The 26293-nt window shown below is 28.3% G+C and overlaps 1 protein-coding gene across 1 annotated transcript in view; it reads left to right on the top strand.

Annotated features, from left to right (window-relative positions):
- The window catches only part of LOC129961970 (agrin-like), a 309476-nt gene that overhangs the window by 254493 nt on the left and 28690 nt on the right, over positions 1-26293 (top strand). The window contains exons 20-22 of the mRNA XM_056075621.1: positions 12493-12688; positions 20946-21158; positions 21830-21951. Coding sequence (XP_055931596.1) covers positions 12493-12688; positions 20946-21158; positions 21830-21951 — 531 coding nt within the window. The remainder of the gene's footprint in view (positions 1-12492; positions 12689-20945; positions 21159-21829; positions 21952-26293) is intronic.

Below are 26293 nucleotides of genomic sequence, written 5' to 3'. Positions count from 1 at the left end.
AATAGTTTTTAAAAGTTCTTACAAAAATTCTAATTATGATTTTCTTACCAAGTGGTATTTTTAAAGAAAATTCTAAATGATGTATAAATTCCATTTTGCTTAAATTTCAATATTTTAAATTCATTGAGGTTTTTATTTTTTATTTCAAACCAATAATTCACAACATATTATTGAATAATGAAATTTATATAGTTTCTCCAATAATATATTAAATAACTGCAAGTGTTTTTTATTGACTGCAAAATGTAAAATGATTTCTAGTTTCTTATTTCTTATTGGCATATCCTAATAACATAATATAAAATAAATTTGCATAACTCAGTATTGAATGATAGAATTAGTAACTGAATTTCCATTTAATGAATAAAAACTAATTTTTCTTTCCGTTGTACTTTAATCCTTAAATTACCATTTCTCTTTATTCTGGAAGCCTTTTTATATTTCAGCCTTTTTTCAACAAAAATGCATTAGATAGGCTCTATTAAAATTAATCATATTTAATCAGTATCATATTATGAAGGAAAGCAAATAAAAAGGGTGGAGCATATGTACCCCACTTTTATTACTACTTGGGATCATTAGGTAACATTGGTGTTTTCAATAAGTGAAACAACAAAAACAAATATTTATTTTCAATAAGAAAAAATAAATATTAACAATTTCACTTATTAATATTTGTTTTCTTTGGGGAGGGGGAGGGGGTGATTGTTTACACAGAATGCCTACAAATTAATATCGTTTAGTAAAGTAACGTAATTGATGTAGTAAATTGCAATTTCGTACAAAGTACATAAAGTTTTGGTTCTATTTTCCGAATTTCCTACTGAGCTCTGGAGCAGTGGACACTATTCAATCAGCTGTAGAACTAGTAAAAACATTTTTGTGTTTATATTTTATTTCGTAGGAGGTAAGTATTTCATTAGCAGTAAAAGGGTTAAATTTTTGCTAATGCCGGTCGTAGTCTAAGAGTTAAATTATTACAAATATAGATTCTATGTAAGATTTCTGTTTAGTTTTACTAAATTTTGACTATTTGTTAACATTTGAGTGATTTTTTTTTCATTTCCAGTTCTTGTGAAAATCCTCTTCTAACAAACATCTCCTTTTGATGAATTTATAAATTATAAGAAAATGAAACAAGACAAACTATGGCAGATAGTATAATTTCATAAGAGAGATTTTCTACAGAAAAAGAATTGTCAGAATAAAATATATTACAGTATATGCAAGATTTGGATCTAAGACAGCCATAAAATAATTTTTTCGTTCAAAATGGGATTCAGCTGATGATGACTGTCAAGTCAAAAATTCAAATCCTATAATCAACGTAAACATTTACCTTACTTATAAATGCATTCATAATTTTATTTTTACTTCTCTTTTGAAATAAATTATTTTGGCATGGAGAAAATATCGACGAGACTTCAGCTGTTTCTTTCCTACTTTTTAGAGAACCCCCAAAACAGTAAAGAAAGTAAACAGGTAAACAATGAGAGATTCCGTGATCTCAGCATCTCGGCATTTCTTAATTTAATACGTACTGAGAATGGTAAACAGAGGGCATATTGTTTATGCTTACCTTTCTTATCTTTTGTTGAACGGGTGGTTCTGCAGAAGGCTAGACGAGGCGAAGTATTTTGCGTCCACGCCAGGGGCATGGATCTTATTCTGAAATATCTTGGTACGAAAATGCAAGAAGTAATAAATGAAGGAAAATAAATATCAAAAATATATTTCTAAAGCCAAACAGTTGAAATAAATCTTATTTTTTTGTAATGAGATTCGCTTATTTGAGATTATAAAATGATAAACAAAAAATCTCTAAAAGTGGAAAAACTTATCATAATTTTGATTATGTAAAGCAAGACATATTTCTGATTATGTGAAATGTCTTGCTTCATTATTTTTATGATTTTTTCGGTTACAAAATATGTGAATGTTTATACGCTACATTGCACTCAGATAATACATTGAAAAATTAATTATGTAAATTTGAATAAATGTATACAGCGTAAAATAATTCATAGTTAAAATCGCAATTATCAATAATTTTGATAGTAAATAAAATGAAATAATTTAAACGACTCAAGTTCATAAATCTTTATTAATTCATAACTAAACTATTTATGCGTTTTCTTAACAAAAATAAACATCAAATACAGGGTGGTTATAATTATACTTCCCCTAAAAACAGCATCCTACAACAGAAATGGATGAGCGGATTGTAGCGAAATTTGGAATATAAGCTATACACGAAATGCGCTCACGGAATTTCGAAAAAAAAAAATGTTTCAAAATGTCCACCAGAGGGCGCCTTTTTCTCTACTAATAATAAAGTAAATTGTGTGTATTGATATTTTAATTGGTTAAAAATTAAGGCATTTACCGAGATAACGTTCGAAAATACGCTACAAAAACAAATTTAAAAATTGTCTTTTCAAAATACCAATTTAGTTACCATAATTTTTTTAGACTTTAATTAAAAGAATATTTTTACATGTATCTGACTACAATATTTTCATTGCTGTAAATTTAATTGAAAATTCTATCTTTGCTACTAATATATTATCACATTTTCTTCTTCCATTATTGATGGTCAAGATTTAAAGATAGGTTTATTTTTCTATATTGATTAGGCTTCTGTCTAAAGTACATTTTTAATGAAATTAATGAATTCTATCAAAGTTTTACCTAACATTTAATTCAGAAGTAAGCAACAATGAAAAGTTTTCAAGTTCATCCAATTTTAAACATTTTATATCATTTATCTTTCTATTAAATAAGAAAAAAATTATAGAATATTTCTCTGATTTATTGCGTAAATTTGAAAAAGGAAATTCAATGATGAATAAATCTAAATTCTGTAAATATATTTATAGCGGAAATGCTTCGATTTACCAAGCAAGCTATTGTGTTAATCTTAATTGAATAATCCCGTTTAAAATCAAAATCCAAATTTTAGATGAAATAAGAGGAAATTAGACAGTTGCATTGATTAACATTAACAATTAACATAATTAACATTCAACATCATTTTTAAAGATTTGAAATTTCAAAATACTTTGCTGCAAATCCATTAAGATAACTTACATTCAATTGAAATTATATCTAACTAATAATTCTCGGCAAACCAGCCAAAGACGTATAGTTGATTATAAATGAAAAAAGAAAATGTGTTGTATAAAATTGCTTTGTATTTTTCTGGTTCAGACTTCTGCTTTTGGCAATAATACCTTTATAAGAATCTTTACAAATAAACTTCTTTGTCCAACTCTTTTCTAGAAATAATAATAATTAAAATAATAAACTCGTCGGATAATTAATTGAATTTTAAACCACATATGTGTATGAAGTTAGTCAAAAAATGTCAATGCTTATTGATACATTTAGCTTATGCGTTACTAAAACTTTAATTTAGGATTAAATCAAGTCTATGTAAAACACAACATGTTTTTATGATACACTAAAGCGATGGTGTTAAATATAAAATGAATTATATAACACTAAATATCTGAAATTACTTAATCAAAAAGTTAGATTCCTTTACCTTTTTTTTCCAAAAATAGTTGCACCAAGGTAAAATATTTTTACTCCTATGGATGGCAACAAGCTTTTGCTATCTTAAACAATAATTGTTTGTTTTTATTGATAAAAAAATTTGCTTCTAGATCGCGGTTATTATTTTCTTCCAATTAATTTATCGAGATAAATTATTCATCATCGTTAAGAATTTTATCCTAAAAGAAGCTTTGTAATTGGATGTATCCTTTAAATTTTGCAAAAACGTCTAAATCAGACACATAAAGTTATTTGTTACAAACTTCAAAAAAAATTGACATCTCAAATTATATATATATATTATAAATGACAACTTTGGATGCAACAATAGTTGGTTGATTACGCCGACCGCATTTCAAGTTGATTTTATTACCTAATACATAAGCACTGGTTCCTTATATTTATCCAAAAAAAATTAAAGTAAATTACCAAGGAAATGGGTAATATATTGAATACTTTTATTCCATTTTAATAACAGTCGCTCAGCATTTTTCAGTTTCAGTGAACTATTTATTTTGATATACGTCATTTTATCAGTATTTTTCAAGATATGTCATAGTAAGATTTATAAATAAGATGCTTACCTTTTCTTAGGAATAATAACATTTTACATTTAAATGAGAGATGACTTCTTATGTATTGCGAAAAAGTAAATGATGGGGAAAAGCTTTATTGATAGGCTGGAAACTCCATGGAACAAATAGTAAACAAAGTACTACTTTCAAAACATTTTTCTATACCCATTACTTTCAGGTTTTCTGGTCTATTAAAATTTTGTGTAACGCAATTAAAATACAACAATAAAATGAGTTCAAATATTCCAATGAAATAGTAAAAATCAATCAGTTTTTAGAAGTAATAAAATGGGAAAAGAGTTTTTCAAGAAGTATGTTTGTAAGATTATAAACCATAAATATATGCATGAAATTGTGGCTTTTCTATTTGTAAAACCTACATAGGCAAAAAAAAAAAAAGAATGGAATCTCATAAATTTAAATTTGAATTTAAAAAAAAATATTCCTTGCATTTTGGTGTAGGATTAATTATATAAACATTTCACCTTTTTTATACACTATATAGTCAATAAAACTTTTAAAATAGTATAATTGTTTCAGATGCTTATTTACCATAGCTTCATGGATTAGTTTTAACTTTGAAATCGACCTTTCACTGTTTTGTTTTCTTCTAGTATTCTTTATTTTACAATTTATCGACAAATGCTTTCTCAGTTTACCAGTACAAGGATTAAAAACAGTCCTCTGATTTAAATATGCGTCTGACTATTCCTTCATAAGAACGAAATCAAAAACACAGTCGTCTGCATAAGAAAGAAAAGAGATTTGTATCACGTGTTTCATTTTATCTATGGAAGTACAGTATAGGATGCGATGAAATATATAGACCTTATGTTCAAAATGAATGGTTTCGTTTGACTTTTTATTATTCATTGAGCAGTCGTAAAATCGCATAGTTCCGCTGGAATCGTTGTTTGCAAGAGTCTCTTCAACTGCAAAAATATTTTATTCACTGTTTAGTAATAAAAAAAGTGCGTTTCCAATACGTATTACTTTTCTGGAAGTGTCGTAGCATACCGAGAGGGATTTGCATGGATGCTCCATAAAGCATCCCCCACCCCCTTCTTTCACCGATGTCCTTTCAGAAACATACTCAAGACTCGCGGCGGGAAAAATAGGATTCCATTTACAAACACGAAGAAATGTTGTTTCCTTTTCCTCATAAAAAGAAATAATCTTTCATTTCGAAGTGCAAATGGAAACGCGATTGTTTTTCTTTTAGCAATGTCTTACAGCAGAATAAAGAGTGCCCTCAATTTTATGTGAAGATCTGTGAAAATGTTTTTAATCAGTTTTAATTATCGTACTGCCAATATTATCGATGAAGGATTGATGATCTAATAATCAAACTAATAATCAATATTTATCCTCTTATACATAATTTCTTGATTAATAATTAAATAACAATAAAAAATTATAATATGCACGAATTTAATAAATAATTTGGTACAATAGAATAAAATCATTAAATAAACAAAAGCAATTGCAGCTAGCACACAAAGACAAAGAAATAGAATTCTATAGGGAAATAATATTACAACATCAGCAATATTAGAAACCCGTATATGATATAAGAACAATGAAGATAAAAGAGAAAAGGAAAATACAAAATTTAATAAATGATTCTAACAAATTATTGTTGAATATACATTATTCTTATTATAAAAATTAATCTTATTAAAAAAAATTTCTGTCTTATTAATATATGTTGATTAGTTCAAAGCAATTGAAAATAGAGAAATTCTTAAAAAATCATAAAATAAATATGATATATCATAAAAAATTATAATTTAGAATGAAATGTATTTGAAAAAAATTTTCAAGGTCAAAACATGAATCTATTTCCAGGATTTTTTTTCTCTCTCTCTAATTTACATCTTTTATTTCTAGATCCAAAATATTTTCAACAATCAGATCCATATCATCTCTTGTTCGCATTTACCGCTGTATTTTTCCTTCTGATTTATATTTGAAAATATATAATTCAATAATATAATAATATATAAATAATAAATAATATAATAATTAATAATGTAAATAATATAAATAATTAATAATGTAAATAATATAAATAATTAATAATATAAATAATATAACCATCATTCTGAAAATATTTCTATAATATGAATCATTTGAAAAATATTTTCCTTTATGATATTCTTGAAGAAATGTTATTTTCGCCTTCTCAGATTTTTGGCTTGTACCTATATTTAAAGTGTTTAAAACGTTGCTGTTGGAAAAGGAGGTTGCGAAAGGATCTATGTTTTAAACATAGATCCTTTATATTTATCCGAGACCACCCAAAGCGAGCCTTTCTTTTTTCTCATAATATTCTGAAATGTTTTTGAATTTATTGAGATAATGGCGTTCTTTTCTCTTTTACTGTTCATGGTCTTTGTTTCATCTGATTCTTCAATTTAAGCCTTTAAACCATCTATTATTTCTCCACTCTTTAAGAAATTTTTCATTTCGATTCAGCATTACTTTCGGATATATATTTGTATATATTTGAAACTGTACTCCATTTTTAAAATTTCATTTGTTTCATATTCACTGTATAAAAAAACAGATATACAAAAGAAGAAGAAACATCAACATTCCCTTTTAAGAATGTTACTATCTTTTTGGAAGTAATAATAAATCATCAAGGTAACATTCTTACATTTTCTTACCCCTTTTACATGTATTTTTAAATTAACTGAGTAAGTTTTTATTCTGAAGCTCGAATTCTCTATCATTTGAAATATCCTTTTTTAAAAAAGAAAGACGTTTACGCTATTATTTCCGTTAATTAACAATCGTACTTATTTATGTTATTGAAATATCTCATTATTCTTACCTCCGTTGTGTTTTAGGCTATTATGTAATTAGATATTCTTGTATAAAGCTTTTTTAAGAATAGAAATTCTTCCATCAATATAAGCAATATTCATTGATTGAGCCCTAAAGTTTTCAGGAAGGTTGTTGAGTTCGTTTTTACCATTTTCATCTCATTATTGCTTAGATTTTCAGCTTTGACAAGGGCAATTGTTATTTCTTATATTATTAATCGCCATTTAATATTCATATCCGTTGTCTAATATTTCTATTTGCCTCTTATGAACAGAAAATAATGTGATCCTCTGATTTTCGCCTCTATGCCTGTCGGCCAAGAGAATAATCCTCATAATCGGCTTCTTTTCTCATTTAAAGGCATAGTGAACTGGTACGAAGATGATAAAAAAAAGATACCTCGGCAATTTTCTGATAGCTATGGAAAAAGAGGAAAGAAATGTTCATGAATATTACTAATCAAAATTTTTTTAATATTTGCTGATGATAATGATAATGTATAAAATGTTTTTCATAAACAATCAAAATGCTTAGTAATTTAAAAGTAATTACCAATGGGAGTGTTCTTGCAAAACTTTCTCACGTGTTTTCCAATACACTTGTCATGCCATAGATCCTTTTATATGACACTAGTGTATAATAGTTACGAAATAGTAGTTTTTGGCGTGAATTTCGCATTTTTACTTCATCTATCGTGTCATCCTTGGCGAGTTATTTGGCGATTAATTCCCAATATGCGTTAATAGTATCCAAAAATTGAATTATATTTTAGTCACGTTATTCCCAACCGACTGAAACAAAATTTGATACAAGACTGCACTTGTAGTAGCAAAATTCTATGCCAAATTTGATATATGTAAGTCACTGCGTTTTTGAATTATCACGTTAGCATATTTCTGAGAGCAGAGTAACAGACAGTTAACTCTTAGTTGGATTTAATTCAAAATTTGACAAGTTCTACACTATAGACGTTGTATCTGTGTGTCGAATTTCATCTGTCTAGCTCTCTTCATTTTGTAATTATTGTGCTAAATTATATTTAAACAGCAGGACAGACTTCCCTCAAAATATTCAAAGTTCGATATTTTTTTGCCCACATTTCTCACTAATGTTTAGAGCACTTTTATTCCGGGGAGGGGGGGGGGAGTTCATCCATCCAGAATAATTGATGATCTCCACCTTTTAAGGGAATATAACAAAAATGCTTTTTATTTGAACATAAAGAATATATTATAAATGTCGGATATATGATTTGTGTATTCATAGCAATATAGTATTTTTTGAAGAATCCTATGCGTCATATGAATTAATAATGAATAATTTTTTCTGGAACAAACGGATCGATCCATTTGATACAAAATAACATATATACTGTCCATCTATGCATATTTTTAATGTTGTCTCTTCTATCAATACAAAGGATACCAAAGCTTATACTAGAGCAAAACTCTCCCTGCTTCCAAATATCAGAGGATCACATAAGTACGTGTCTGATATTTCAGCAAAGAAAATTTAGGCCGTACATTTTCAAGAATTTCAAGACATAGCAAAGATTTCATCATTTGCAATATCAAGAATATAATCTCCATCATTCTGTATGATGGATTTCCATCGATCAACAAGTTTGCTAATTCTATTTTTGAAAACTGATACTAGCTTTCTTTGAAAATAGATCATGAGGTGCTTTTGTATCGATTCCTCGGACTTTTAATTTTTATTATTTAAACTATGCAACAAAGATCGAAATATGTGAAAACCAGATGGCGCAATATGGGGAGCTTATGATATTTGTTGAACAATTTCCTATTTCAGCTCTTGGGATTTTTTTTATCTTTTGTTACACATTATGTGGTTTAGCATTGTCATGTAGGAAGATTATATCATTTCTGTTTGCCAGGACATGATGTTTTCTCTCGAGTGATTGCATCCTGTCTAGTGAGTTGTTCACAGTATTTGTCTGATGTGAATGTTTCACCACATTGCGGTAATCTGAAATAAATAATTTCGATGTTACCCGACTAAACGCCCAGCAACAATTTTAGAGGGTGCAGCCCAACCTTTGCGATAGGTCTGCCTTTAATCTATTTTTCCCACGTTGTCTTGCGCTGAACATTGTTTCACAAAATTCACTTTTCATTATCTATTATCACACTATTAAAAAATGCGCTTTATTATAAAGTGGAAGAAATGCAATGCATCATGTGGAGAAAAAAAAAACATATTAAGTATCAGGATCGGAAGGGTATCCGAGCTTTTCGTATGAGGCTTAGATACTCTTCTTAATTAGATGTCAAAAAGCGGTGGAATTATCAATGTTCGAGTTTTCTGCAATTTCCTTAATTGCTAGTTTACGGGGTTTTTTTTTTTCACTAATGCGCTCGGAATACAGTCATCAACATCAATGAATTATCTTCCAATGTAAAATCACCATTCCGAAATACTCTAAATCATTTTTTTTCGCAGTTCATAGAACAAGAGCACGGTCTAAATAAACAGCTAAAATTTTAGGACAATTCTAACCCTCATAACTTTCATAAAATACTGTGTGTCGAAAATGAATCTTTTCATTTCCCATTTTTTTAAATATGTAGCGTTGAAAAATACACTTTTTTTATTTACCATATAAATGTAAAGGCTAAAGGGACAGAAGATATTTCTACCTTTCAAGTGCAAGAACATAATCAAACAAACCACAGGCATTTCCTAACAAAATACATTCTGCTCTGTTTACGAAAATTGGGCACGAATTTTTACAATAACCTGATACAATATACAGCACACCTATAGCTTGAAGTTTCTTTATTATATTCTACAAACTCGGAACAGATATTGGCTGTACTATTAATCCCCTTTAGCTGTGATGTTTTGTCAATGCATGGTGTTCATTTTTATTGTATTAATAATGGCATATTTTGAATCAAGTATGATCTTTTTTTAAAAAATAAAGGCACCTCAGACTTACAATGATTTATGACTTTGCTGAAAATTTGTAATTTACGTCCGGCGACTTGAATTGAATTTCATGTCATATTTTTATTCATGGAAGATTATTTCTATTTTCGGCGAAACTTGGATAATTTTCATAAATATTGACGTGTTTACATAAAAGCGAAAACTTTATTAAATAACCTAGCAACATTAGTATTCCCTACCAATAACATAGATTTTTTTTTCTGAATATAAAATCTCACCACATCCTTTTTCATTTTTCCGTGCTCGATAATTTATAATCTACTATTTCTATTTTAAAAAAATAATAAATGTAAATAATGAATACCCAATAATTCTCTGTTCTACATTTCTTTCCAATTATATCTTAAATTTTTTCGCTAAATTTTGAATACTTTGATTGGAGCATTTAAAGTTCTATATTAACTTGGTTTGTATCATTTTTTAAACTATTTGTTGATATTAAACCCACAGATGTAGCTGCTTGTCTTTAAAAAGAAAGAAGATAATCAAGAATTTATTATATACTTTATTTTCATTATTCAGTAAAGGTTCATTGAGTCTTCATATAAGCAATGCGCGATGATTAAAGAAATGCTGACTATGTTTAATTTTTAACAAAAGGAAACAGTTTTTAAAACATACTCTCCATAGATTAATATTTATTATTATTTAATTAATAATTATAAATAATAATATATGGATTTTGTAAAATCATTTTAGTATTCACAAAAAAAAAATTCTTCAATTTTAGTTACGTAAGAAAAGTCATTTTGGTATTTGATTGATATTTTATTGATACTTAACTTGAAAATTTTGACTGTATAAGAGGTAAAAAGTTTTTTTAAATAAAAAATGCAGTAACATTTATTTAAAAATATATAACTAGATTTTCAAACATGCATTGAAATATCAAATAAATACAATAAAATAAAATATTGCGAGTAATTTGAATCGTTTGATTCAACTTTAATTTAACATATACCACAAAATTTTCGATAGCAACTTCACTAATTTTTACTCACACCTATACTAAATATATATGAAGTAAAAGTTGGTGGAATTATAACAACTGAAGATATAATATCAAATTTGTCAAAAAAAAGTCATGATTTTGACGAATCTTCCTGTTTCAGAACTCCATGAGGTCGATTTTTTTTTCCATTATGTCCGTCTTTCTGTGATCATGCCTGAAAAGCGCTTTTAGTTAGACGGAAAAATTTTATATATGGTCTTTACTCTAAATCTGCTGATTTATAACAAATTTGGACGAAATACATTCATAAAGAAACCTGTTCGGATATAAGGAAACACAATAACTACAAAACGAAGAGAATCACGTGGAAAATATTTGGTGTTCAGATTCAACATCTAAAGTGTAAATACCTATGAAATGTAGAAACAAATCCATCTAGCGGTTGACTATCCATCGGTCTGTATTTTCACAATATTGTAAATTCATCAAGTCTAAAAAATATAAGATTTTAAATATGCGAAATTGGGTGTTTAATTTTGTGACTATAATTTTAGTTTTGATTCCAAATTTTAATTTTAGTCGTTTGGAAAAAATGTGTCTAAAATACAAATTATTTCTGGATATTTTTTAGAGCATGCGAGTTATTAACCTGTAAGAAAATTCAATCTCACGCGATATATTAGACAAAACCGCTAGATTTACGCCAAAGATCTATATTACATAGAGTAGTTAAGCGTATAACACTTTTATAGACAATATATCAGAAAGGTTTTGGAAGACCACTTCTGCTATTTGTTATTGTAACCAAAGATTTCGCTACAGGAACTCCAACCCCCAAACATTGAAATGTTTGTATTCATGTACGCAGCACCAAATTAAACACGAGCTAGTCTCCAAGGGAGACTGGATCCCGTCACTTACAATGCATATCCCGAAATTGCAATTTTCTGAAAGTTCTAATTGTCGGTCCTTTCATTCACCAAGATGAAAAAGAAAAATGTTTTCCACAATTTTCAAGCATAGATATTTTTGTCATTTATTAAAAGTACTCTTATCTAAATTAGAAATATACAAATAAAAATTCTTATTTCATTAGTTCATCATTTCTTAATGCTAAACGCAAAATTCTATTTAAATCTTATGTCTTAAAATAATTCTTACATCAAAGACAGAACAAACTTAAAACCATTAATCTGATTTTAAAGATGCTTTAAAAATAAGCAAAAAGGGAAATTTTATGAACTCTAAAACAGTTTCTAATATTTGTACATTGTATTTATTGACATACAAAATAAACTCAGAGTCGGAATTTTTCGAAGGCTGCTTCAGATTCTTTTATGTTATAAAACTGCATGTTTTAATATAATAATAAGGATATTAAAGTTATTTAGAACTGTTTTCAACAACATAATATTTGCTTTCATTATTTATATTAGTTTCAAGCGTATTGGTTTAAATACGACCGTCAACAAAATAAGATTTAAATGCCATTAAATTCGTTAAAATCATCATCAGAGGAAAAATACGTGTTTAGAGATTATTTAATTTTATTCGTTATATTATTGCAAATAACAGTTGTTAAAACAATATTTTCTTTGCCAGGAAACAAAAGATCCGGATCTTCACTGCTGCAACAAATATCGAATTCTACAGCATCAAAAACTTTCGATCGACTATTCATTGATATTGAATTCGTTGCTCTAAAAAAGAATGGAGTTATTTTTTATTGTGATCAAAAATTTGCAAACAAAAGTATCTACCTTCTACTAACAATTCGAAACAAGTTTCTTGAGTTAAGGTAAGTTTGCGCTTCTTCATTATTATCTGTTTTCAATCTCAGAGGCATACGAAATTAAATTATGGCTATGTTTTCTATAACATAAACATATTTGTGTGAGTTAAACTTTGTACTATGGTCATGCCTTGTTTGCATAGTTTTATCGAATGAACATGAATTTACATTTATAGGCTTAACATGTCCAAAACGTATTTTTTGTTTTAAGAGTAGATGTTTCTGTTATTTTTAAAGTATGTTAACCTGCTTCGTGTTCAAAGATATTTATGTATACCATATAAAATTCAAATTTTGTTCAGGTGAAAAAGTTTATTTTGTTTTTTTTTTCTTACGTCATCTTCAGTTTATTATGCACTCACATGATTAAAATGATTTATCTGACTTGGGCGTTATATATACGATATTATTAGGAAATGCAAATCACATATTATTTTTATTTAATTTATTACCTGTTGTAGATTGATTTTATTTAGGAAAAAATATCTTAAAAACCTTTATAAAAATTATTCGATTAATTTTTTTAATGAATTGCCGATAAATTTTAGTATAATTTTCAACAACTCTTGTTGTAAACAAATTTAATAATTCACCGAAATTTGTATAAATATTTCCTTTGTATAGGATGTTTCCTTAAATAGTGTATATAAAATCCAGCTTTGCGTTGGTTGAAGAAACATTTTTATCATTCTTTTAATCTTTATTGAAGAAACAATAAAGAAATTATTTAAAGATTCATAATTAATTTCTAAAACGGACATCTTTTACATGATGTTTCAGTTTTTCTGATTATTTATTTTCAAGCTGTATTCTCAAAAAATCTTTTAACTGAGAATAGATGTGTTTATAGAATCTTTTGTCTAGCGTTGAATGTATAAATAAATTGGAAAGACTGTGAAAGACATTTGCTAATGATAATTTTTGATTATTCATCTCAGATTTCAAATAAAATGTTCGATTGAAACAATTGTATTCTTAATTTAGAATGCAATTGTGTTCTCAAAAAGAATTTATCTTGCTTATAGCAATATTCAGGTAATTGATTTGTTAGATTACTATTTCGTTTTGAAGTAACAAGGTGAATAATTTTGAAAGTACATCGTCTTTTCAAGAAATGATGAGATGACGAAAATGGTAATTAATCTGGTTTTCATCCACTGTCCAAATATGCATACATTGATTCACATTCGGAAATTTGATGAATACTACACCCACATACGATAAGGATAGAATCGAGTCTCATGTCAGCAATCCTTTAAATAAAAAATTAAAATTCCTTATCATTATTGCTGAAGAAATTATTTTAAATGTTTTCTATGAAAATTGAGCTGATACTTGATTTTGCGACCATAGGTGTGTGCAGTAATAGGTGAAAAAAGCGAAGGTTAAGATTACTTATCATCATTGCTGAAGCAGTTCTTTTAAATGTTTTCAATGAAAATTGAGCTGATACTAGATTTTGTAACCATAGATGCGTGCAGTAATAGGGGAAAAAAGTCGAAAGTTAGCCCTTTATTTAGTGACGGTATTTGAAAGTACCATTTAAATCTGGCTTACATCTTCGTAATATGACTATGTTTGCTGATGGTATTCTAAAGAACACGGAGAATATAACCGAAATAGCAAAGAGTTCATATAAGCTATTAAGTAGGAATTAAAAATATTTAATTAATAATTAAATTAATTAAGATATTTCTATTAATTAATTTTTTTCTTGGGTTCCCTGATATTATTCTGAAAGGAAATTTAACTACTGGTGAAAAAATGAAGTTGAAAAATTGATGGCAACATAATTCGGTAAATAAAGGGTTAAGATTTATTATTATTATTGCTGAAGAAATTCTTTTAAATGTTTTCAATGAAAATTAACTGAAACTAGAATTTTTAACCACAGCTGCGTGCAGTAATAGGCGAAAAAAGGCAAAAGTTATTATTCTTTATCATTATTGCTAAAGAAATTCTTTTAAATGTTTTCAATGAAAATCGAACTGATATTAAATTTCATAACCATAGTTGCGTGCATTAATAGGCTAAAAAAAGGCGACATTAATAAATAGAAAGCATGTAAAGTTGGAAGAATTTTACATATTCTTATTATAATTTATCTCTGATTGTCTTAATACAGAAGAGAATGTTATGTCCTGAGAAATTAATTAGAGACTGGTAATTATTTTCCGATATTTTATACATTTGATCGAATTCTTATTCTTAAAATTACCTTATATAAGCAATATGATCATTATATCATTAATTATGATTTTTTTCTTTTGATTCTAATTTCTAAAATAATACTTTTTAAAGAATGCAGAATGACAAGAAAAAATTAAACTAATTTTATTCCTTTTTTTATATATCCCATCATATGCCACAACGAAGAGTCTTAGAGATGTAATCGATGTAGCGACGATATCTCGTCTGCAAGTCACAGACAGAATCTATCCTTTGAAATAAGAATGATGCCTTTTCCCACTTCTCGAAACTCTGTGATTGATGTGTTTCGTAATATAAATTTTAATCAGTTAATTTGTTAAGCTTTAAAAGCAAAATTCAACATTGAATTGAATTTCCACTCAAATGTAATTCAAACATTGATCGCCAAATGGGTTTACGAAAACACCTGTTCAAATAACTTCTCCCACTCCTTTGAAATTGTTGTATATTAAAGCGTAAGTGAGAATATATCTAATTCAGATTTTTTTAAATAATATCCGTTCCAAAAGATGCAACGTACTCTACAGAGGTAAAACATATTGTTGCAAACGCACTGTACTTGTAAATATTTTGCCATTGTACAGTAATTACAAACTGTTATCCTGAAAATAATCCCAAAATGGATGAAAATAACCACATGCCCACATGTATGGTACTAATAAAGTAATTTTTTTATCGTGATGATTTTTATAGTCGGACATACAATCGGTATATTGAACACGCATGACGAAAAAAATTATTTGAAACACTCTACACAGCAGGCTATTGTAGCTAGAGCTACCAGGAATGGTACCGAATTTCTTTTTGAATAGTAGGTGCTTACTAACAACAAAATTTTTCAAAATTCATTTAGATTTTTGACTAGAAATCAAAAGTCAAATAAAAAATATAATCAATTAAAATGTTTATGTTTAATTTTGAATTTTGCTCTTCTTTTCGTCATAGAGATAATTGTGCAAAAAATAGATTTACGCAATTTAGAATGATCTTTAGAATCTAGAATTTAGAAGTCTTCTCTTTAATGATACTAATTTTATTTCCTTACAATTTTTTACATTATTTTTCATTGTTTAAGTTACTGTATTTATATACACATGAGCTTTGCAGTGTTTTTAAATACATTTGTGCGTGCGTGATATCATAACTATATAATTACAAGTAAATATTTAAAAATAATATCAATGCAAGAGAATCAAGCCTAAAATATTTTCATACGATGATATTTTAAACTAGATGTTTCAAAATTCCATTGATTTTTTTTTAATACGGATTTGCTATAACTTTAAAAAAATTATACCAATATATATTTAATTTTCTTCTAGTTCCTATTTAAGACTTATTTCTACATCATTTTTAAAAAGAACATAAAACATCACTTATTTTCGCTAAAACTCTAAGTCTTTTGAGAAGTCCTGTAGCCAGAAATCACATTGATGTCATCTCAGTTGCGAAATAATCTACTCAAGTTCCATTTATAATTTTATCTGTTGAACTATTTTGTCAAAAAATATATTATTATTAGAATTATGTGGTTTAATGCATCATTCGTTTTAAATATTCCGAATATGTAATATCGATTCCCTTCAATATTAGTACCAATTTTGATAAGAGATATTTGCAGATATAATTAATAGATACTTAATTGATGCTAAGTCAATGCTTTCAATATTGAAAACAATTTGGGGACGAATTTGATGATAAAAAGGAAGGCTTTGGAAAATATAAGAGCCTGTTCAATATCTCTATTAAAAGCCGAAATCTGGAAATTCTTAACCTGGTCTCAGAAACTATTTAAGCGGAAGTATACACATGAGCATAGATTCTCTCTTTGGAGTATTGATCGCAAAGAAAACTCTCCAGTTGTTTAATTTGGACTCTTTTATGTTTTGCTTTAATTTACTGCTATTGCTGCATTGTGTGTTATATGTAATTATAGAAACCATCTCTTATTTTTAAAAAATAATAAGGCTTTATATTCCTTTATTGAGTCTTTTCTCGGTTTTTGTAATTTCTCCTCGAGTCATTTAAACCTTTTGCGCCGAAACATAGAATTAAAAAAATTATTCTTCGTTTTTTAACTACTCCATAATTTTTTCATTTTATACACGGTAGGTTTATGATCGGAAACACCTGTCGTTGATATTTCGTAACATTTGGTTTACATTGAATGGTATTTACAATTCTTCGAGTAAGCTAGGATTAACTTGAGCAACTATGCAAATAATTCGGGTTTAAATCCATCAGTGCCATGAAATATTTGTAATTGTCATGTACACTGATTGGAAATGTATTTCATTTTCAAAACACATTGAAACCCTTTTTTCATGCTAAAGAAAAACAGGAGTTGTCAATTTCGTTATTACATTAACAACTAAGTTGAGCTCATTTAATGTAAAGGGTAATTAAAATACCATAATTTAAGTTTGGAGTTTAAAAAAATATATTTCTTTCTTCCAAAATAAAGATTTCTAAAAATTTATGTTCATCACAATTAATTTGAATAAATAATTGATTTCCCTTTATATAAGGCAAAATCATTATTCTCATCATTTTTATCAATTTTTCTGTCTTTGCCAATTACTTAAGCCCATCATCAAGCAAAAGAAAAGCATAATTTGATTACGTCATTTATTCATAAGTTCATAAATTAAGATCTAGTGATAAATTTTCACTTAAACCTTCAGCGTTAAAATTTTATCTTTAATAACTCGCTACGCACTAAAATTATTCATTCCTGTCTTATAAATTTAACCGAAGAAAAGAGCGTCTCTTTTGCTTTAAAATTTAGGAAAAAAAGATCCCTTTTATGAGCTAAGAAATGCTTGTCAATGGGAACAATAATTTGCTAAACTAATTACATATCCTTTTCTTTAAATTGATTCTAAGGCCTTTTACAACAGCGTGTAATTTATTTTTATTTACTTTCCACCCTGTAGACGCTTCTTAATTTGTAAGGGAAACATTATTGATTGCGTCATTTTCGCAAGCATAAAGGAGCATCTTTTTTTCATGCTGTTTCGTTCTTCTTTTTTTCTACCTTCTCTCTTTTTCTTCCTAATACTCTACGAAGGTTTATTAAAAACTGAGTTCTTAAAGTAATAAAATAAAAAAAAATTAAATAATTCTTGTGGTAAAAAGATGATTGAATTTCAGTAACATCATGTACCTTATCGCGGTTATAATTTGATCATCAGGTGTAGAAAGTGGTTATTTATATTGCTTGTATTTATTTTCTCTGTGTTATAAATTAATAGAATTCTTGTTTCTTTACAGTGTAACAATGCTCTAGTAATTCATTTTTCATTTTTTATAATTTCACTTTTGTGGGAATGAAAAATTTCAAGGCATTCTTTTATTTGCACCAAAGAAATTATTTACCTAAAAAACTATAAATCACGATGTGCTCTTTTAATAAATTAAATTTCTTTATTATAATGTTATTTACATTACGGATTCCAAAGCTGGTAATTCTCATTTTTGGCAGGTGATAAATATCTGTGGTTTCAGCAGATGGTATTTTTATCATATTCTAGCAATATATAAAATTACAAAAACAAATTAACTTAAAAGGGCCTCTATTTACCCATAAAAATAATGATTTTCCGAAAGATAAGGGTGTTAATAATACGCTTAGTGAAAAGAAAATGAAGCACTTTCAAATATATTTTCCTTAATTCTAACGTGATTCTATTCATTTCTAAAATATTTCAAGGAAATATTAGTATAATATCAAATATTTCGTAATTTCATTTATTTAGAAACACTTTTTGAAATTACTAAAATTTCTATACTCTATGGACATTATTTATTGTAATTTCTTGAAATATGTTCTATTTTATAGTCATTTTTAAGAAAATTTAATTAAATTATAAATTCAATGCCTGATAATTAAATTTCATTTTTAATCGTTTTAAATATATTGTCACCTGATTTCGAAACAAATTTAGTTATGAAATAATTTTTTTAAATGTTCGAATTAAAAAAAATGTATTAAATAAGTATTCTGCTGTATCTAATTACACTTTTTTTTATGAATCTGAGATTGGATTATTTTAAACTTTTATTAAGGATTTAAAAAAATCAAAATAATATGTATTATAAAACAAACGGATCTTTAAATAATGAAAAATTGTTACTTTCATTGAGTAATTTTGAAACCTAATCATTTCAGAAATTTTCAAAGCATATTAACTAATCAGTTTCTAAGAATTGACAAGCAAAATAATTTTAAAGCTAAGTTTCAAATTAGTTCTCTGTAAAATTTCGTATGTTGAAATTTGCTGTCTTAAAACTTTACATCTCTCAATTTCTTTTTTTTTATAAACATTTTTCTATTTAGTATTTCAAATTCTCTGTTATTAAGCAATTTCAAAAGTGACTCTATTCTTATTTTTTTACATTTTTTACAGAAAACTTATTTAGTTGGCCATTTGATGTTAAAAATACACTGTAAAAAACTGGGAATATGAGGAATTTTAAATTTTATCATGAATAAATGTATTAATAATATTTACATTTTATATATTCTCCGTTGCTTAGGAATTTCTAAAGACGAAAAAAATAATAGTATTTGTGATTTTCATAATACACTTTAATTTAACTACCATGATTCCTTACTTCTAATGAGAGACTTCCAGTAAATATATATGTAGTTTTTGATGAAGTCGTACTAAAAATCAGAAAACAAAGAAAAGAGGTTACATCATGTGATTTTAGAAATAGCCTTATTCATAGCAAAACAGTTAAAATCTATAACAAAAATATGCAAAAACCATGGGGTGTCTATACGGCATCATTTGAAAAAACAAATGGATTCCCATTATGAAAAAAAAAAATATGACCAGCATATCTGGTGCTTTATATGCTGGTCACCTTAAAGTTGCTTGCACATTTTCATTGCTAAACAGTTGTCAATCTTCTCTTCCAAAGCATGCGCATTCGTATCTTCATGTTTAGACCAGTCTTTCAAGTTTCCATACCTATAAAGATTATCCTGCATGCATGCATGCATGTACTGATGTCTAAATGTAACTTTTTTAAGACCGAATATTTTTAATAACATTTTTTTTTTCAAAAATTAGGAATTGTAGAGTTTTGGTACATTCGATACCTTAAGTATTGACGATCACGTTATGTTGAATTTATTCAACAGCAACTGGAACCCCATAGAAACAGCACTTTTTTTTTCAACAGGATATCATGCAAAGAAGAAGCAATCTTGCAGAACTTTAATATTCAGAATTTTAAAAATAGCTGTCCCAAAACTAACGCAAGATTTGAATTTGCCACCAATCGGGCATAAAATGTTGGTAACTCTGAACTATCAGTCTATTAAAAACTGAAAGTTTCGGCCAATTAAAAATACAGCCTTACATGACAGAGTAACATGTTTTCATTGTTGAAGAATATTTCAAAAATAATGAAAGTCTGGCGATCACGGTGCGAAAGTTTGAGAATTGGAATTCTAGATCGTGTGATTTAACAGCACTGAGTTTCTTTTTTATAGGGTTATTTGAAGTCAACGATCTATTCCAACAAGCCTACAAGCACACGTGCATTGAAGGAAGAAATTCAGAGCTGCATCAACGAAATTCAACCACATTTATTCAAAATGGACATGAAAAATTTCGAGAAAAGAATACTTATGTGCCAGCAAAGCCGTGGAGGCCATTGTGTTATACCATACATAACCCTATCCTATGAACTTCACGATTCAATAAAATAATAATAATTTAAAGAAAAAAACGTGTTTTTTATTAATTCAAATTTTGCGTTCATTTTGGGGCCCCCTTTAATTTCATTTTTCTCGTCTGTACTTGTTGATTAAATGAAAATTAATGAGTCGCACATCCGACAAAGAATAAATCATTTTTTTTTGCTATTAATTAGCAATTGCTTGCTAAACTCTTTAGATGCGAGGGCAATATACTTTTAAATAATCAATTGCTTATCAATGTTAACGATTTATATATAACTATATTAATTAAATATTTTATGTTATTTATCACGATGTTAAATTTTCAAATAATGACAAATACAATTTCTTCTACAGAATCAAGGGGCTTAATGAGACAACAATTTTAAGGTCGACAGTATTTATCACTTTAGGGAAGACTCATTTGGTATCTATCCGGAATTATCCTCAGTTTACGGTGATGTACTTGGATAAAAAATGGGCAGACATGAAAGCCAATACAGAATCTTTTATAACAAGAGAGGAATCTTTGAATATTTTCACTCGTGGAGTTCCAAAATATTTTCAAAGGTAATTATATTTGTATTTCATTTATTTATTTATTTTGGAGTGATACAAGATTTTTTTCAAGAAGAAATGAAATATTCAATATTAATATCGAAATAACAGATAAAAAAAAGTAAGGTATTTAAAATTCACAAATTATTTTCGAAACCTTTTATTATTCTGTTTTAAGCGTTATTTTCTTGTGCTGTAGAATTTCAGATTATAATTAAAATTTTCTATCAAGTCTTTCAAAAGTATCTTTAACAAACCTATTCATCATATTTTTATCATTTTAAGACTTCGAATGTGTTCTACATAAATTCAAAATACACATTAAATTTAAAAAGGATTCCGATAATTTTTCTCACACAGCTTATGAGTAATTATCCAAAAAAAATAAGCATTAAAAAATGCTGACTTTTTCAAGTGTATTTTTGGCTTTTCTAAGATTCTACATTAAGAACTAAATAGTTACTGCTAAAACATTTAAACGTACTATAAACTTAAATTTAAAAGAAAGATCAAGGAAATCATATAATTGTTCTATCAATTTTATATAGGGCAATATTTAGTTTTGCTTTTTAAAAAATTGCTATTACAATTAAATTTTTAAGACTGGTATTTAAGACTTTATATTACCCTCATTCAAAAATACTATTCATTCATTTATTTTATTTTATTCTTGTTTTTTTCAGATTCGAGATATTGGATTTTCACTTGAACTCAGTTGGTTATGTTCACAACTTTACAGTAGTTAGAGAGGAATTCCATGAAAACAGCACAAATAAAAAGATTCCTACGAGATTTTCATTTACAAGTAAGTCTTCATTTCATTAAAGAGTTATGAAATATAATCAAAATTTCATGAAATATTATTCCAAAATTAACGTACTTCTACTGATACATAATTTCATCAACATAGAAAAAGGAAAAATAAATGCTGTAATTTAAAAATAATATAAATTGTAATCTTTTCGAAAAAAGTAGTATGATAGTTGAAATATCCGATCTAAAAAAATGTAGTAAATAGGAAATATATATATAAATGAAATGATAAATGTTTCTAACGCATACATAATGTGGGGATTTCAATTTTAATTTAGTTCTGAATAAATCCCATTCATTTGGCATTATCACTGTAATGAAATTAATGGTAGTAGGCATTTATAATTAAAACCCAACAGTCCCGAAAAGTTTCTACTACGTTACGGTTCAGTCGATAGAACTGTCTATGTTTGCTAAATGTCTGGAAGTACGTTTTCGATCGAATTGTACATTCAAATATAAAATAAAACAGGCACCCTATGTAAAACCTTTTTCTGTTTCTATGGTCATTCTACTTTGATCAAGGTAAGTCCAGAAAATGATTTACTAATAATTATTAGGCCTTCAAAAGATTTCCCAATCGAAAATTATTTAATGTAACGAATTCTGACAAAATTTAAATTTCTATTAACTGGTGTAACTTTTGATACAATTCATAATTTATTCATCATATCGGGTGAAAGAAATTATCGACATGAAATCTAATTTATTCAATAAACTTTATCGCTTAAAACGTAACAATAATCCTTTATGTAGTAATAACCTTTTACATAAACTAATTCTAAAGAAATAGTGAAATGGAAAAAGGGAACTTCTCAAAGATTATTTCATAGTTTCACCATGAAATAGTTAAGACATAATGCTTTTACATTCTATTCATTTATATAAGTAATGCAAAATTACATTCAAAGTGGCCTTATGATAACTTTATCGATATGCACATTTCTAGAGGTCACAGTAAACAACAAATATTGATTGCATTTAAAGCATTGCAATTTTTAAGTATACTCTCAAGATTGAAAAACACAATGTAAATGTATTTCTTTAATTATGAAAACTTCAGTTGCACTACGTTTTGCTTAACTAAATGCTGGATGATGCGAATATCAATGCGATTATCAATGGCATATAAATACATCTCTAGTGTAAAAAGTAGCAAGCAAAGAAAAATAAAGAAATACATAAAAAGAACAGCGATTCAAATTATCGTACTTTCTTCCACAAATTAAACGTATCTGAGGTCATACCCGTTGTCAGGAAGTGTATGCTGAATTTTATATCTGATGGTATATATTAAGACACATGCAATTTAAATTCATTGCGAATATATTAGAATTCAGATACCGCTACATTCAGAAAACGAGTGGAGTAATTTCGAAGAATTGAATTGCCATGTAATCTTAAAATAAGGCTGATAGCTCTATTACCAGATTAGTTGCATAAGAAATACTTACAGATAATCTCATTTTTATGACTTCCTCTGGGGTTCACCTCCTTTAGGCGAGTACGGGTGTTGGAATCTCGATGTACTCACGAATCTCTTCTCTTTAGTTTTGGACGGTATATGTGCAGGAGTCACCCACTTGAGTGAGACCTAAACCTCATTTTAATTTGGAAAGATATTTTTTGTCCACGTTTCGTAAAATGTTTTTAATAGTGGGCCAAAGAAGTGAAATTTAGCTGTGGAGATGCAAAGTGAATGATGAATGACAGGTCCAATTTTAATTACAGGACAGAATGCGAGATTTAGCTGCAGGTATAGAATGCAAGAATTGTTTAGTATTTGTTGAGGGTTTTGTACGATGAAATACATAGGTAATTGTCAGCATTTTACTTCTTCTGACATAAAAAGAGAATAATCTCATCTGTTTCCCGAAAATCAGTTTTTGTTCTTAGTTTCTGAATAGTACCCTCAGACATTTAATACATGTATTGTGGAAGTAAGCTCAAATTCAAAGTTTGTAGATAGTAGTAGCGGAATGGGCTTTGGAATTAAGTAAAGGTGTCGGTCAGGTGTTTGGGCACAAGTCGGTGAATGATGAATTCAAATGAAGCTACATCTTGAAGGTTGATTAGGGTGATTTAGTGGGCTGGATCTACATATGATAATGATCTCAAAATGATGAAGGGGAAAATAGAGTTACGAAATTTCCGGGGTTCGTTTGGATAGTGAGAGTTATATGGTGTGGAGAACGCTCAATCAGCTGGCGGCAGTAAAAAATAAAACAAAGACGTTTATTTACACGAAGACACACAGGACAGCACAAAGACGACAACTATATACAGCACAGAAGACGATTATCTTCAGCCGAGAAGTGCAGCATACAAGAAGACTCTACTGCAGACAGTAGCACACAACTTAGTTCAGCACTAGCTTGACTCCGTCTCTGGTCTGCTAATTCCTGGAAGACCAGTTCTTCACCGTCGATTCCGACTACTCTGCCCTAGCAGCTGCGGCCGCCTCCTTTTATAGGTCTCAGGAGGCGGGGCTAGAAGCCTCTCAACCAATCAGGAACGTTCGAGGCGTATCTCGGTTCCTACTGGATTGATCGGGAAAATTCTCGATGTTTCGGGTATAATCTATTTTGGCGCCAAAGTCGCCAAATTCGTCGCCAAGTCGCCAAGTTTGTCGCCAAGCTCTGGAACCTCCGACGCGACACCCGACTCCGTCCAATACAGATGACTGTAAAACATTCTTTCCGATTGTGGAACCAACTATGCTGGGAAACAGCATTACAGATTCGTAACAGTACTTTTTCCACACATGTGGAGTGGAATTTAACGGTTGTTTCTTCTTTTGGTATAAGTTATCTGCATAATGCTGTATTTAAGGAATGTGGGTGGTAAAAGTCGAAAAGAAAAAGCAATCCTGTTATTTGGCAAGTTTGGAGATTATAATTTAAGCTTAGTTTAGCGGATGAAAACATTTAATAACAAAATGAATAGAGAAATGTTTGGTTAGAGAGTGTAATTGTTGACTAACATCAGGACAGATATCTAGTAGGAATATTTATGTAAGGTCTGGGTTTTGGCTTTCCAGAATGCCTGGTGTTGGTAAGATATGATCGAGCTTTATCTGACACTTGTAGCTCAGGAACCAAACGTCATGAACAAGAAAGTGTTTAGTAGGGGATGATGACTTCGAACACACGATTGTTTTGACCTATGAAGAATGGGGAAATGAACACACTTTTACAAAGAGGTTGTTAAAGCCTGGAGAATCGGTTGCCTGCGCAAGTGGATAGAGAATATACAAGTAGTCTATCAAAACAAATTTTTTATACTGTTCTGTTCTATGGTAATGGGGTGGTAGTTGTTCACAAGTTTTGAATCGCTCTCTTTTACATCCACACAGCTTCAAACAAAAACTTCTTTGTTTACATTGGAAAACGACGCAACTCATCAATAAAGATTCTCTTTAGCCATCATTGCCATCAGTACCTTTACAGTAGCAGTGATAATAAGTCTTCAGAAAAGATAAGGACGTTGATGAAATGATCAACTCATTCCACTCTACGTTGTCACGTTTTATTGTTTCCCTCCTAAAAGTTGTATTGGTTGTTCTCACATTTTTCATAGTTTTTATCGTGCTCTAGTATTTTTCTTGTTGATGTAGCATGTCAAACTCATTAGTTATTTTTCTCTGGACTAATCAATTTGTAATCGATTTTTTTTATTTCTATTAATGATACTCTTAGAAATTCTTTCAGTTGTTATGCAAAGTATGAGTTATAAATGCTTGAAGAAGATTTTTTAAAGGATCCTCTTATTTTAGGGTTGATGTTTTATTTTATTCCCCAACATTAAAAGACTATCAGAAATTAATATAATACAAATAAATCTAGAACTATTAGAAAAAAATTTTCTCTTCATAATTGTTTTGTTTTAACAAAAAACATAATTCTATTTATATCGTTTTAAATCATTTACGACTGAAGTTTTTAATACTTGGCTTGTTTTGTCTTTGGTCCAGAGTGTCGTCGCGATTGCGAACTTTATCTCACAAAATTGTAATAAATTCTTATAGAATTTCTTGTGATTTATAAATGATTGAAATTTTGCTACCGATTTTAGATCATACAAGATGTTTAAGGAGTACAACATTGTAGTTTGCGGTTAAATGCCTCAATTAAAAAAAATGTTTCTATTAATTTCTCTGAGTAAGTCCCGATTTTGTTTGATATTGAATCTTATAATATATATTCAAACAATATTTTCTATCACCAAAGCGAGAGAGATAACTCTCTTGAATAAAGGGGATTATTCAATTCCACTTAAAATTAATAAACAAATCTGCACTCATTTCAATCGGCAAGTGCGACAAAAGTATGAAA

The sequence above is a fragment of the Argiope bruennichi genome, chromosome 2 (assembly GCF_947563725.1).
Source record: "Argiope bruennichi chromosome 2, qqArgBrue1.1, whole genome shotgun sequence".
Taxonomy (NCBI): domain Eukaryota; kingdom Metazoa; phylum Arthropoda; class Arachnida; order Araneae; family Araneidae; genus Argiope; species Argiope bruennichi.
This window is presented reverse-complemented; position numbering and strand designations above follow the sequence as displayed.